Source organism: Oryzias latipes, chromosome 15 (genome assembly GCF_002234675.1).
Source record: "Oryzias latipes chromosome 15, ASM223467v1".
NCBI lineage: Eukaryota > Metazoa > Chordata > Actinopteri > Beloniformes > Adrianichthyidae > Oryzias > Oryzias latipes.
The window spans coordinates 29,444,834-29,458,697 of NC_019873.2; the positions used below are offsets into that span (position 1 = coordinate 29,444,834).

The 13,864-nt window shown below is 42.2% G+C and overlaps 1 protein-coding gene across 3 annotated transcripts in view; it reads right to left on the bottom strand.

Moving 5' to 3' along the window:
* plpp4 (phospholipid phosphatase 4) overlaps positions 1 to 13,376 on the bottom strand; it is a 54,851-nt gene extending 41,475 nt beyond the window's left edge. Inside the window, exons 1-2 of one of the 3 annotated variants that reach the window (XM_020709792.2) lie at positions 13,276 to 13,376; positions 12,303 to 12,497 (exon numbers count right to left, since the gene is read on the bottom strand). In XM_020709792.2, the coding sequence (XP_020565451.1) occupies positions 12,303 to 12,382 (80 nt within the window). In that variant the 5' untranslated portion in view covers positions 12,383 to 12,497; positions 13,276 to 13,376. Of the gene's footprint in view, positions 1 to 6,163; positions 6,648 to 12,302; positions 12,498 to 13,251 lie in introns of those variants that run through there. The other 2 variants (XM_023963297.1, XM_011484758.3) reach the window with 2 other exon arrangements.
* Between the last annotated feature and the right edge of the window lie 488 nt (positions 13,377 to 13,864).

The following is a 13,864-nucleotide window of genomic DNA, read 5'->3' on the forward strand; positions in this document are numbered from 1 at the left end:
AACCTATGAAGCATGTTTTTGGACGGCGGGAAGAAGCCGGAGAGAACCCACGCATGCACGGGGAGAACATGCATGTGAGGCAAGAGCGCTAACCGCTTCACCACCGTGCAGCCTCATCTTATTACAAAGATGAAAGATCCAAATTTCTTTTCCAATTAAAATGATTCAAAAAAAAAGCTGTAGTGAAGTTTTAACTGCAAATTTGTGGGAATATTGTCTTATTGTCCTCTGCTGTTTGGTGAGGACCGTTTCTTTTAATAGTTACATTGATTTATGTTTTTTCACTTCACACATTTCCTCATTTTTTTATGAATTAATACAATCAATATGAAACTATTGAATTATTCTTTAAACCATGTGGGACAGACAGGAGGGTGTGTCCACGATCAGTTTCATCATAAATACCTCAAAGGATTGGTTTCATTTAAATAAAAACATCACATTTTTAATTAAATATAAGTTGACATTTTTAATAAATCACCAAAAAAAGCCAACCTCCTGATTTTCACATTACTGTAGACGTCTAGCATGAATCTCTATAGATCAGGATGTTTGCAGATGACACTGATCTGTAGTGAGAGCAGGTGGAGGAACATCCAGAGAGGTGGAGGTTTGCTCTGAAAAGGAGGTCAGTCGCAGCAAGACGGAGAATCTGTGGCTGAATGGGAGGAACTGGGAGGCTACAGGGAGCAGAGGGGAAGGAGGACTTTAGGGTAGAAAGTCCAGAACAGCAGAAAGACATGAAGAGGGAAGCAGGTTGGAACAGGTGGAGGGAGGCTCCAGGTCTGACGTTTGACCAAAGGAAAGCTGTAGAAGACTGGAGAGAGCAGCCATGTTGGTGGTTTAGAGACTGAGGCAGAGGCAGGAGGAAGAGGTGGAGGCAGCAGAGATGAAGATGCTGAGGTTCTCTATAGGACCAGGATGGATCAGGAGTTCAGTCCAGAGGAACAGATTCATGCTAGATGTTCTGTGGATCCATGCAGGGAAGCAGATTAGTCACCACAACTATAAAGAAATGATTTAAAAGGAATTGTTCTGAGTAATTTTAGCTCATAATTCCAATATGTTTTACTGATACATGAGGAAACTGACTCAACACAAACAAGTGACCACTTTTCATGATTGGTCACCACTTTGATGCTACAGTTTTTTTTTTTTTTTAACTTGTCCTGTCCAGCAGCTAGGCAAACAGATGAGAGCTGAGGGCCTCTTGTGTTGGACATATTTTATTCTAACAAGAGGGGTTATTCATCTTCAGACAAACCAAAGGTATGTCTGAATAAACCCCTTTTGTAATTGAGGCCAAACTTTATTAATTTCAATCATGTTTGAAAATCTTTGGTGTTGGACCGGACGGAAAAGGAAAGAGGGGAACAAGAGAGAGGGACGTTAGAGAGAGGGGGGGGTAGGAGGGTGATAATAGGAGGGGAAGGGGGGTAAGACCATGAAGCAGCATAGAGCAGGCAGGTTTACTGGTTGTTTATCGTTACGGTACGGTTCACATGTAGTACAAAAAGGGCGGGGCCTGTTCACACACACACTCAAATATTATCAACACACCTGCTAGCCGCAGAAATGTCCACATGTCAACATGCACACAAAACAGATAGTGTTCACGAACGCATACTTATGCCTTTAAACCAACTAGTGTGAAATCTTTCATTCATTCAATCATGCAAACTATTAGTGCAAAGGTGAGCTAACACCTGTGCTCAGGTGAGTGTTTATGTTCTTCTAAAATGGATGGTGGAATGTGAAAAGAAGGAGGAGGAGCGCCCAGCCACCCCCACACCCATACCCCCGCCGCAGCAGCAGCGGCAGCCGGAATTCCCCCAGCGCCACACGGGAACAGGCAGGGAACAACCGCCCCCCGGGCGACCAAGACCGCCACCCAGGCCAGGGCCAGCAGGACCGCCGCGAGGCCCCCAGAGCCAGAGAGCAGGGAGGCGCGGAGGGAAAGAGAGCGCCGCCCCAGCCCAGCCAGGAAAGCAGCCCCCCGCCGCGCCGGAAGAGCCCAACGCAGGGCCCCACCGGAGAGGGACGCCCACAGCCCCAGACGAGCACCCCACCACCACCCAGGAGTTCCGGGCATCCCCCCGCCCCGACCCCAGGTACGAGCCAGGACCCCCCAAGGGAGACCCGCTCCGCACTCCAGGCAGCCACCCACCCGGCCCACGGTTGGTCCAGGTAGGAGCAAGGCAGGGGCCCGCCGCCCCCGCCCAGGAGGGGGGAACCCCGGGGAAAAAAGGGCGGCCCATAAGGGATGTTATAAATATGGCCCGACCAGGCTCGGCCATGTTGGAAGTTTGGCGGGGCCCAGCGCCCAGGGGCAAGGACCAGGACCCACCCCCAGGGAAACTTTGATGCTACAGTTGATGCTGAACCTGACCGTTTTCTAGCTATACAAGGCCTTTCTGGGTGAGGGGGGGGGTCATATGCATCTGCCTAAAGAGGACAAACATCAAAAAATCTGCTTCAGCCAAAGTGCTAAAGTCATCCCTCAGATGAAGGGTGGAGCAGCTGATGGGGGTGGAGGACCAGCTCTCCCTACTGAATCATGTGAAAGAAGATCTTCAACAGCCGTCATGACAGAGAGAAGCAAAAAGATCCAACAAGTGCAGGAACTAGATCCAGGTTTATTCAGCTTTCTATCAAATTTAGGCTGGAAATAAAAAAATAAAAAAAAACTGTTTCCTCTTTTTAGTAGAGTAACAAAAATCTTTGTGGTGGTTCCAGCAGCACCTTTCTCCACATCCTCTTTGTCTCAGTGAAAACTTGAGGATGGGTCAAAGAAGAAGTCACTTCAAATCGGCTTCAGAGCAAAATGTCAGCAGACAAAGTTGCAGAAAGGAGCAGCCTCACAAACGTCCCCTCCAGAAGGAGTCATTGTTGGTTGATGAGGACTGTCGGCCCCAAAACGTAAACCGGAATCATTCCTGAAGAGGTTCTTCTAACCCAACCAATGAGGAACAGGTCTGCTGAGGAAATGATGAACATGAGATGAAGAAATGTTAATTCTGTCCAGTAGAATGGACCAAAGAGAGCAACAGATGAACTCAACCAATAGAATGACAGCAGGAAATGAGAAATCTGGGGAATCATTTGTTATTTTCTTAGGTAATAATAAATATTTACATGTAAACTGCATGTCAGCTGACATCTTTAAGAGCGCATTAGCATCACTTTGTGTCTTTATTCTTTGTGAATGTAAAACTCGAGGCTATATTTCACATTAAAAGCACTCAACTGGCAAAACAGGAGTGAGATTCAATTACAGAGCTGTAATAGAGGCTGCAGCAGAGCACACTCCCTTATTCTTCCACGGTTTTTGTATTTATTATTTTTAGTGCTGCAGTTTAGTGAAGCAACCAGAGAAACTGCAGGAAAAACTGTTTCTGATCTGAGGTTCTGTTTCGTCCTCAGCATAGACCGATGCTGGGACATTTCCAACAGGGTCTCTGGTGTTCTGGATGGACATCCTGCTCACCTTTGAAAAGCTCTCAGATCTGCGGTCCACCGTTCACAAGACAAAAGCTCTACAAGGCTTTGGGGGGAACATTTTCCTCTGAGAATGCAGCAGGAATTGTTTTCAGAGACAAACTATGGTTGAGCCTGCATTGGTGACCTCATTTGACATGTTTCAGTCACATCTGGATTAAGCAGATAGTCCATATTGTGCCATGCACGGATTCTTGCGCATTACTTTCCCCTTTTTCCACAGAATCAATTCCCCTTCAGACTGGGCTGCTGCTCCTCAAACTAATGTATTCTACTGCGTTTTGAACGTCTGCTTAACAGCTAACCTACTTTTACTCGGAGTTAAAACTGACAACACTTCTGAAAGGTTTTTGCTCTCATTGTTTTCTTTGCCTCATTCTTTATTCAATAATCTCCATCCTCAGATGATTATCTTCATGATAAAATCTGTAATATTTGCAGACAATTTACACATTTTCAAGAATTATATATTTTATTTTGAGAAAGCAGAGAATCGCCGGATTACTCTGGCTGCTTCATACAACCACACGGAGGAAAGAGCTGCTGTGTTTTCTGCTCGGAACAACATTGAAAATAAAGTCAAGGAATTCTAAAGAAAAGGAAATTGGTTATGGCGTTTTTGCTTCTCTCATGTGATGTCACAATGCTCAGAGATCAGGTTTTAGAGGAGTACTCATGCGTGAACTGATCAAAATACCACTTTGGGTTGTTTTTAGCGAGGAATGAACATTAAAAAACACTTGAAATGCTTAAGTTGATTTTGCATGATATAGGCAATAGCCAATGCTGCCAGCCTGTAACGTAGAAAGTGGCAGAAACTAAAACCGACTTTCTTTGAAGAGATTTGGTTTTGACAAAGTCTAGATAATGAATCTTTTGGGGATTCTGAATTAAAATATTGGCGTGTTTGTCATGACCCGACCCTTCCAGTAACACATGAAGGCTTGTGTTTGATCAGATTTACAAGTCTGGCATTTCAGTTGAAAGAAATTCTCTCAATACATCCATGTATTTTCAGATAGAAAAGCTAAAAGACAAAAAAAATCTTTTTCATAATCCTTTAAAAGTATCCAAGAAAACAAAATATATTTGCTTCATTTAAATGTGGTTATAGCTAAAGATGAGCAACATTTTTACACCTTCTGCAAAAAAAACAAAAAAAAAAAGGTTGTAAATCTGATCCTAAAAAGTCTGCCTTAATGTTTTTTTTAAGTTGAAAACGTGGATTATCCTTTGCTCTTTAGGACCAGAAGTCAATTCTCTGCTGAAATTAAGGTGAATTCTGCAATTGCTGTACCTTTTGAAGAATACCCGAGTGAACACAGACTATTCAAAATACACATGTGTGTAAGGCTAAGGAAATGCTTTTGCTACTCAAACATGCAGTCAGGTCTTCACAGATAGCAAAGAAGCATTTAGAGAACAGCTGCATTAGATGTTTCATTTGTGTCATCGTCATACTGTCAGATCTCTGTCTCCCCCTCTGGTCACCAGCAGGAAGCATCTCCAGAGTTCTCGCCACCCTTCCTGGATGCTGCACACCTGACTCACTCACCAACCGCAGCAGACTTATGCACTTCACTGAGCTCAGCCCCATGCAAAGTATTGTTTGTGCCTTTCTGCCATGAGTGTTGCATTTGGACCTGATTTTCTGTCTCCTGACCCTGACTGTTTGCCCGCCACCTGCCCCAAACCTTGCCTGGATTTGACTATCAACTCCTGCCTGCCTGACCCTGATTTTAGTTTGTGGACTTTTGGCTGAGCTAATAAACCTGCTGCATTTGGATCCAGCCATCTGCCTATTCTTGTGACATAGTTGGATGGAATTAAGCAGAAAATTGCACCGGCATAAGCACAGATTTTTCTTCATGTCACAACACAGATGTTGAAAGTTTTATGCAAAGACAGAGCAAACTCTCCAGAAAAAGGCTCGAGAACTTTGCAGCTGATTCACTTCAGGCAGAATCAATTATTTGATTCATGAATGTATTGTGTGTGGGGGTGGGGGGGGGGGGGGGTATCATTCCTGCTTGAACTTTTTCATGCAAGACCCAGTTTGGTCCCTCCACCTGGTTAGACCCATGTTGAACACTGAACGTGCAGCTTCAGTGTAATCATTTAGTAGATATTAACTATTTAACCCAAAGTGTTGAGCAACAAAGCCATGCAACTCCCTCACACAGATGCATAACGACTTTCTTTTCACCCTTTTTTCCCCAAAGTCCAGAGCAAACATCAGCAGCAAGGTTTGTTAATGTTCATAACCTTGCAGAAAATCTCCATAAATCAGGTTCTGTATGGATGGTCGCTGCGCTCTTCGCCTGCGGTTCTTTGGACAGCAGCTTCTGATCATCTGGTGAGAAGAAATAAACCAGCGCCTGCTCTTTCGCCACATGTCACCACACGTAGGTATCAAACCAAATCACCGCTTTTCGACGGATTCTTTGCCTGCTGGCAACCTGTTAACGCGGCGCGGATCTGTCCATGGTGCTGAAATAGGGCTCAAGACAAGGACCCGCGCCGATCAGCGGGAACCGCAAGACTTCCGCAACATCTAAACCACAGCAGACTGACAGATAACCTCAGGAAGAAGATCTCAGATCCTCCACACGCACAGCCAGGTTATTCACGGCAAAGAAAAGTCTCCTGCTGATGCTTTACTCACGCGAAAACTCCGAAAAGCAGAACTCTGATTCCAATCTCCAAAGCCAGCTGTCGCATGCTTTTCATCCGCTGTGCCGGTGAATCGTTCATGGTCTGAGAGAATTTGGTGGAAAGACTCGGTTCCGTTCAGTGCCAAAAATCAGCACTTGCTTAATCCACAACACCAAGCGTTTCTACAGGCGGCGCGTCCTAGTCCCGCGAGCCGCGCGCCTCCATCGGAACTCGGCCAGACTCCTGCCTCCCTCGGCTGTCACGGCTCGTCTGCGGCTGCTTCAGTCCCTTCGGGCGATTTTCTTCATTCAAGTCAGTGGCTGACAGCTCCTCAGACACTGCTGCAGTTATTTCATCAAGGTTGGAGTTTGGGGAGCAGAAGACGCCGGTTAATGTGTGTCACGGCTCAGGCGCGGGAACCGACAGAGCGGGAGTAACGGGAAGCAAAGAGGGAGAGTCTCAGCGCCGCCTCTTCTCTCTCACTTCCAGACTTTAAAAAAAAAGTTTCAGGAGATCTCTGAACCTCGGTGAGACCCCCCAGCTAGTAATGAATAAAGCGATCAATTAGACAAGTTAGAACCTTAGAATGGCAGCTGCTGGAGTAAATGATCCATCGACAGTCAGACATGCACTAACAAAACGAACTCATAGGGAACCAGGTTCTGGAGAGCTGCATGGTTCTAAAGAGGCAGACAAAGACGAAGGCTGTAGCCCTCCAGGAAACCCCTCTGCATGCTTGAGCGTACACATTTTTACGTTCTTTCAAATGGACTTCCGTGCATTACCTTATGGTTAAATGCATGCAAATCAAATTATATTTTTTGAAAAAGGAGGAGACTGACTTTAAAGACTTCCTGAGGGCTTCAGTAAGTCAAGAAATGTCCAAGTTTTTAAAACAGATGCATCTCTGGAATACTTAGCTAAAGTACTGACATAGAAATCAGAAATGGATCTGTTGTGTTTTATACTCTGGGGTTTCAGGCGCCTATGAGGTCATTGTTGCTCCATTTCAAAAAACAAAACAAGAGGCGTGAGATGATAGGCTGGGAAGTGAGCTCTGACTTCAAAGCTCTCAGTCATCCATCAGGCGCTGCAGCTTTCAGGGTGTGGGGCATGTCTATTACAAGCCATCAACACGGCTTTATGTGGCTGCAGCACAGTTCTCAGAAATCCTGTGATTCTGGTCAGAAAGGCCTTACTGAGCCAGGCATTTCAGCACAAGATAATTAAATAATTATAGGAGAGAGAACAAATGCATCCTCTAAACCAGGGGTCTCAAACCCGCGGCTCGCGGGCTATTTGCAGCCCCCAAGATGATATTTTGCGGCCCCCGCCTCAATATGAAAGTTTAATGTTAATGCGGCCCGCCAGTCTGTGTGAATGACACCTTTTCAGTGTTCGCGGAGCTGACAACCAACCAATCACAGTGGGGTAAATACTCTTGGGGCGGGACATTTTCCGGGCTTGAAAGCAGGAAAACATTTAAGGCAAGAAACCTGACAGCCCCCTCCCCCACCACATTAAGGAGTTCTTGACTTTCCTTTTTAGAACGTATTTATTCGTTCGTAATTTTCTAAATCCATGCAGCAGTTGCTGAACTTGTTTCTGGGTCGCATGGACCCGGAGGAGGATTATGGTTACGGTTAGGCGCGCGGCGGCGTTCAACCCCGACCAAACTTGTCTCTTTGCTCCCGCAGGAGAGTCGGGTCGCTGCGCAAAAAAATGTCCCACACGTACGTGCGTGACACCTAACGGGGCTCTAAAATTAAACACGTGCTAGAAGACAACACGATTTAGTCTGAGACACTGAAAATATGTGTGACGTGTGAAAATGCAACGGTAGACGTGTTTGAGATGAACCAGCGCCACACCTGTATGTTGGGGAGACCAGGCTCGGGGGGGGGGGGGGGGGGGGGGGGGGGGGATCTGCAGTAACAGTGGAGGACAGGAAGTTGGAGTTGTCCTTAAGATTCAATTTAGTTTTAATCTGCCTCTCCCCTTAGTACGATCTGTTATATCTTTTATATTGATTTGAACGTTTTGTAATGCATGTATCCTTTTTTAATCAATAGGTATTTTAAATGATTTTAATTGATCACTCAACTACAAAAACCATCAGGACACATTTCCCACAATGCATTGTTTTGTAGTCGATTGGCGGCTTACAGTCAGTATAGTATTACATTTCCAGTTGCGTTCGCTCAGGTTGGGGCCTTGCTGTCCCCGCCCCTTTCTCCTGATATTTGTGATGATTGACAGTTGGAGGAAAAGCAAAAACATCCGTCACACACCAGGTGATCTGTTGCCGCGTTTCGTCCACCTGGGTGATCTCAAACACGCTTATTTTGAAACTAGTAATAATTAAGATGAATTTCCATTGTTTTTTATAAAAAAATATGGGAGTGGCTGACTGGCTGCTCTACAATAACTTGTGACCAGGGTTTAAATGTTCTAAAAGTCATAAGAAAATCCAAAAATGGTTACTGAATTTTGTTTCTCCTTTACGGATTTGTGTTTTAAAAAGCAAGCTTAAAAAACAAAACACAGACTCAGAATTGAGAGCACATCCTCTCTGACGTCTCCACCTTCAATTTCAATAAGTCCAGTCCAGACTTAATGAAAATCATCTTCATCCACACTGAGGGTCTCAGCTGTGGAGGAAGTGCTGCCAAGTGTCCATCAGTAAGAAGAAGACAAGAGAAACCGTGTTCAGAAGAACCATTGATGGATTTACAGAACTATAGAATTGGAGTCTTTTGTGTTTAATAGTTAGAATTCAAAAGTGTTAACTGAACTGTGTTAATAAGGATGTTTAAATGAGGAAATAGATATAGAAGAATAAACAGAAATGTATTACTGATTTATTTACTTATTGATTTTTTATTTAGATTTTATCTGAATCAGAGTTTTATAAGCAAATTTTGTGCAGAAAACTGTTAATAGAGTATAGTATATGTTCCATACAAATTTACTGGCTCTCAGACACTCAAGTTGCGTGTGTGCGTTGAAGTTGCGGCCCTCCCTCAGCTAGACCCTGCCTTCAGTGGCCCCCAGCCAAATTGAGTTTGAGACCCCTGCTCTAAACAGTTTAAAACATTTTTTGAATGTAATTGCATAAAGTAATCAAATCAAAAGTTTAAAAAAAAAAAAAGCTTCTCCGTTCAGTCATTGCTGTCTCTTCTGGACATTTAGAACCAAAAACCTCACTGATGTTTCCTTGAAACAGAACTCTTGCAGTCATTCACCCTGAAACTTTATTTCTATTACTACAGCTGAGCAAAATCAAAAACATTTTTTTTAGAGTAAAATCACAACATTTATTTATTTCAACCATCTTTAAATGGAAATAAGAACATGTGGATTATAGGAGGTGACAAAAGCAGTAGATCTGTCTGCACATGCATTAGAAAAGCTCATCTGAGTTTGCAATTAACTTCTGATAATGTCAGGCGCTGCAGGTCAACCAACCTTAGTGAAATTACCCATAATCACTCCCATTAGCATGCGCACAAACTAGAATGTTGCAGAGATCAGCAGAGTGAGTCAATACTTTGTCATGTCCTTTGATATTTCAGGATTCTTAATTCTGTCTGACAGAAGTTATGAACCGGATAATGATAAATCATGTAATCAAATGGTTAGGGTAATGTTTGTGTATTCTACATTTGATTGCTTGAAATAAAGAATTTCAAATCAACATGCGTTCAATGGACGTGTGTTTTATACCTATAGTCAGGAAACTGACCTAAAAACTTTCATAGGGACACGTGAAAACGAGTTCTAAACAGTTGAGGCTAAAACATGGCAGCTGCAAATAAATTCTGGGGAGGAAGCGTTGGGGGAATCCAGAACTTCGGTTCTGTTGAGACCTGCTGGGCTGAAACTGCAAACTTTTGGTTTTGGTCCTAAAAAAAAAAAAAAAAAAAAAAAAAAAACAATTAGATTCTAACTGAGGAACATTTGGAAAACAAACCGTGTCTCTCAGCAACTGCTGGCAGGAAATCCCCATTTCTGGCTCTTTTAAATCGTATTATTCAATGATTTAAGCTTATGTTTAAGTTTCAATAAACTTTCTGCATACTTAAAAAAAAAAAGATTAAATTCCCATCAGCACCTCTAGGCTTGATATAAAAGGAGTTTATAAAAAAAAAAAAAGGTCATCTAAGCAGAACCATCTGGAAACAGGTCTCAATGCTTCAGGTGGGAGGATGGCTTTTCTAAGTCCTCCATGTTGGACTGGACCTGCAATAAAGAAGATTTTTCAGTTTCTCAAAGGTTTTAGATTCTGTGACTAACAAATGTAGAGGATGTTATGATCAAGTACAGTTCTGACGTTAAAATATCAAATTTACATGTCAGCTGCTGCCTGCCTTTAGGGACCACCGCAGTCATTTACTTTTCTGATGGCTACATTAGATTTGGTTAATCTTTTACGTCAGATTCTCACCGACAACCCTCTGCATTTACCCGGACTTGGGACCGGCGCATGGAAGCACTGGCCTGTGCTCCATGTGGTTGCATTACCTAACCAAACCTAATTTGTTTTGTTTTGTTTTTGATGTTAACCTATTTTTGGGAAGCTAGCACACTTGGGAAAGATTCCACTCAGTAACATTTAGTAATTTAAGTCTGATTCTAAGGAACATTTAAATCTTTTTGCATTTAACACTTTACCTTTAAGCTTTTATAATGAAAATGAAATGCAATGAAAATGCAATTATAAAACCATCCAACGTAAACCAACGCAAATGCAATACCCAATATAAACCGTAATGAAAATGCAACACGCAATGCAATATGTAATGAAAATGCAAACTGCAATGAAAATGAAAGTTAATGAAATGCAATACCCAATATAAACCGTAATGAAAATGCAATACACCCAATGTAAACCCCAATGCAAATGGAATACGAAATGCAATATGTTATGAAAATGCAAACCGCAATAAAAGGCAAACGTAGTGAAAATAAAATGCAATGAAAATGCAATTAGAAAAAAAACACCCAACGCAAATGCAATACCCAATGTATACGAATGCAAATACAATACCCAATATAAACCGAAATGAAAATGCAATACACCCAATGCAAATGCAACACCCAACGCAAATGAAATGCAATACCCAACGCAAACTGCAATGAAAATGAAATGCAATGAAAATGCAATTAGAAATGCAACACCCAATGAAAACACCATAATGTAGACCCCAACGCAAATGCAATACCCAATATAGACCGCAATGAAAATGCAATACGTAATGAAAATGAAACCCAATGCAATAAGCCCCAGTGCAAATGAAACGCAATACATATGCACATAGAAATACAGTACCAAATGCAAGTGCAATATCCAATGTAAACTACAATACAAATGCAACACGTAATGCAATATGTAATGAAAATGAAAACGTAATGAAAATGGAATGCAATATCCAATGCAAACTGCAATGAAAATGAAATTCAATGAAAATGCAATACCCAATGTAATTGAAACGCAATGCATATGCAAATAGAAATGCAATACCCAACGCAAACAGCAATGAAATGCAATAAGAAAAACATCCAATGTGAACTGCAATGCTAAAGAAACCCAATACATATGCACACAGAAATGCAATACCAAATGCAAATGCAATACCCAATGTAAACCACGTTGAAAACGCAATAAGAAATGCACCCAATGAAAACATCCAATGTAAACCGCAATGCAAAAGCAATACCCAATGTAAACTGCAGAGAAAATGCAATTAGAAAAACACCCAATGAAAATGCAATGAAAAATTCTATACCCAACATAAACCCCAATGCTAATGAAACAATGCATATGCAAATAGAGATTCAATACCCAATGCAAATGCAATACCCAATGTTAACCGTGATGAAAATGCAATAAGAAATTCAAAACCCAATGAAAACCCCCAATGCAAATGAAACTTAATGCAAATGCAACACGCAATGACAATTTTAAATTGGAAGCTTCAGCTGAAAAGGCCCTAAAACAATAAGTTCTATCCCTATGGTGACCCATCGAAATGAGGCCGAGCGTTCACTGCTGCACTAAACCAAAGAAAGAAACTCACCTTCAATGCAAGCTTTGAGAAAGAGGAAAGGATGGGCACAGCGGCCAAACCAAGAAATGAAGGACTTACAGGTTGAAGATCTTCCTGAAGTTGTTTAAAAGTTGCCCCATTATGAAGAGCTGCCCTCCAAAGCCTTCATGGTCAGCCATCTTTCAGGTTTCTGATTGAACGTAGTCCTTCAATAGCAACATCTGTTCTGTTCTTCGCATGCTTCAGGTCCACTTTCATTTTCTTGGACAGGTGCCATATTCCCTGCAAGGAATCCTGGGAAAGAAATCAGAATACAGCCACAATTAAGCTCTGCTTTAGCAGGAAAAGTCCCAACTTCATTCCCAATAGGAATCGGTTTTTAAACATGGCCGACAGACACTTCTGCATTTAAAAAAAAGGGGAGAACTAAATACATCCAAGAATGTACTTCAAAGTGCACATGTAGGAGTCGCTAGCATCAGCATGCACGCACTTTGTTGTTTCAGTGGAAAGAATTTGCTGCAAACATCTCAAGTCAGAGGTCTCATCGCTGGTAAGTGGTAAAAATTTAATTTGGGGACTTTTGGATTTTGGTAAAAGAAATGCCTTTATCAGTCTATTATTTTTTGAGTGTTGTACAATTATGATGCAATGTTATGCATATACACATTAATTGTTTTTTATCATTTGCTTTCAGTTTTAACCTTTTAAATATTAAACCTGCTGACGCCGTTGACTGTCTCCAGAGTCGTGATGTGTTCAAAAGCTCCTGCATTGCATCAAACAGCACACTTGCCTTGCATAGTTTACAAAACTAAATTATTAAAATCCTCAAATATGATTTAAAAAGAACATTTGGAAATAAAGCGAAACCGACTAAAATGTTTTCCTCTAACTAAAAAAAGGCCGTCAGTGAGTCTAAACTTTCCTCTGTGTCTCTCGTCGTTCACCATGATGACGGAACCTCTAAACATCCCACAGCAGCTCCAGAAAACATCACATTTGACTCCAAAGTTCTGGTATAAAAGCAGAATGTTCTCAAACAAACCTGGTAGAATGAAGAGCCACTGACCTGAACGTCCGCTGCAGCCGCATGCCGGAGAACTGAGCCCAATCAGCACACCTGCGTCCAATCACATTTATCAGCAGGTGCGTCGAGCACGTGACCAGCTGCTCTTCCGGGACCAGTCCCTTTGAAGTTCAGATAGCCACGCCTTCATGCAGGAAATAAATCCCGCCAGAAAAGAACTTCCGGTTGTTTTTGTTGTGTTTTTTAATCCAATTGGCATTTACACTTTTGATTTATATGTTGTGTATGAATAAAATGTAAGAAGAAAATTATTATTTTTAAAAGAGAAGGTTCGGTGTTGTGTTGAAAAATGATCCCCTACACACTTACACCCCAGACAATGGTTTAGATCAGCTATTTGATCATAAAAACATATTTTTGGAAGATTAAACTGCCTGAAATTGGTAATTTTATGGTATATATATATTTTAGAGTCCTCTGATCGTACATGCAAACGTGAAGCATGCTGGGAAAATAAGGACAGGCTTCAGATGCTAGTATTGCCACAAATTGGACCCCTTCTACAATCAACTACCACTGGCTGCATGCCCTGTGATTTACAATAAGGGTGTTTGAGATGACCCAGGCGGAC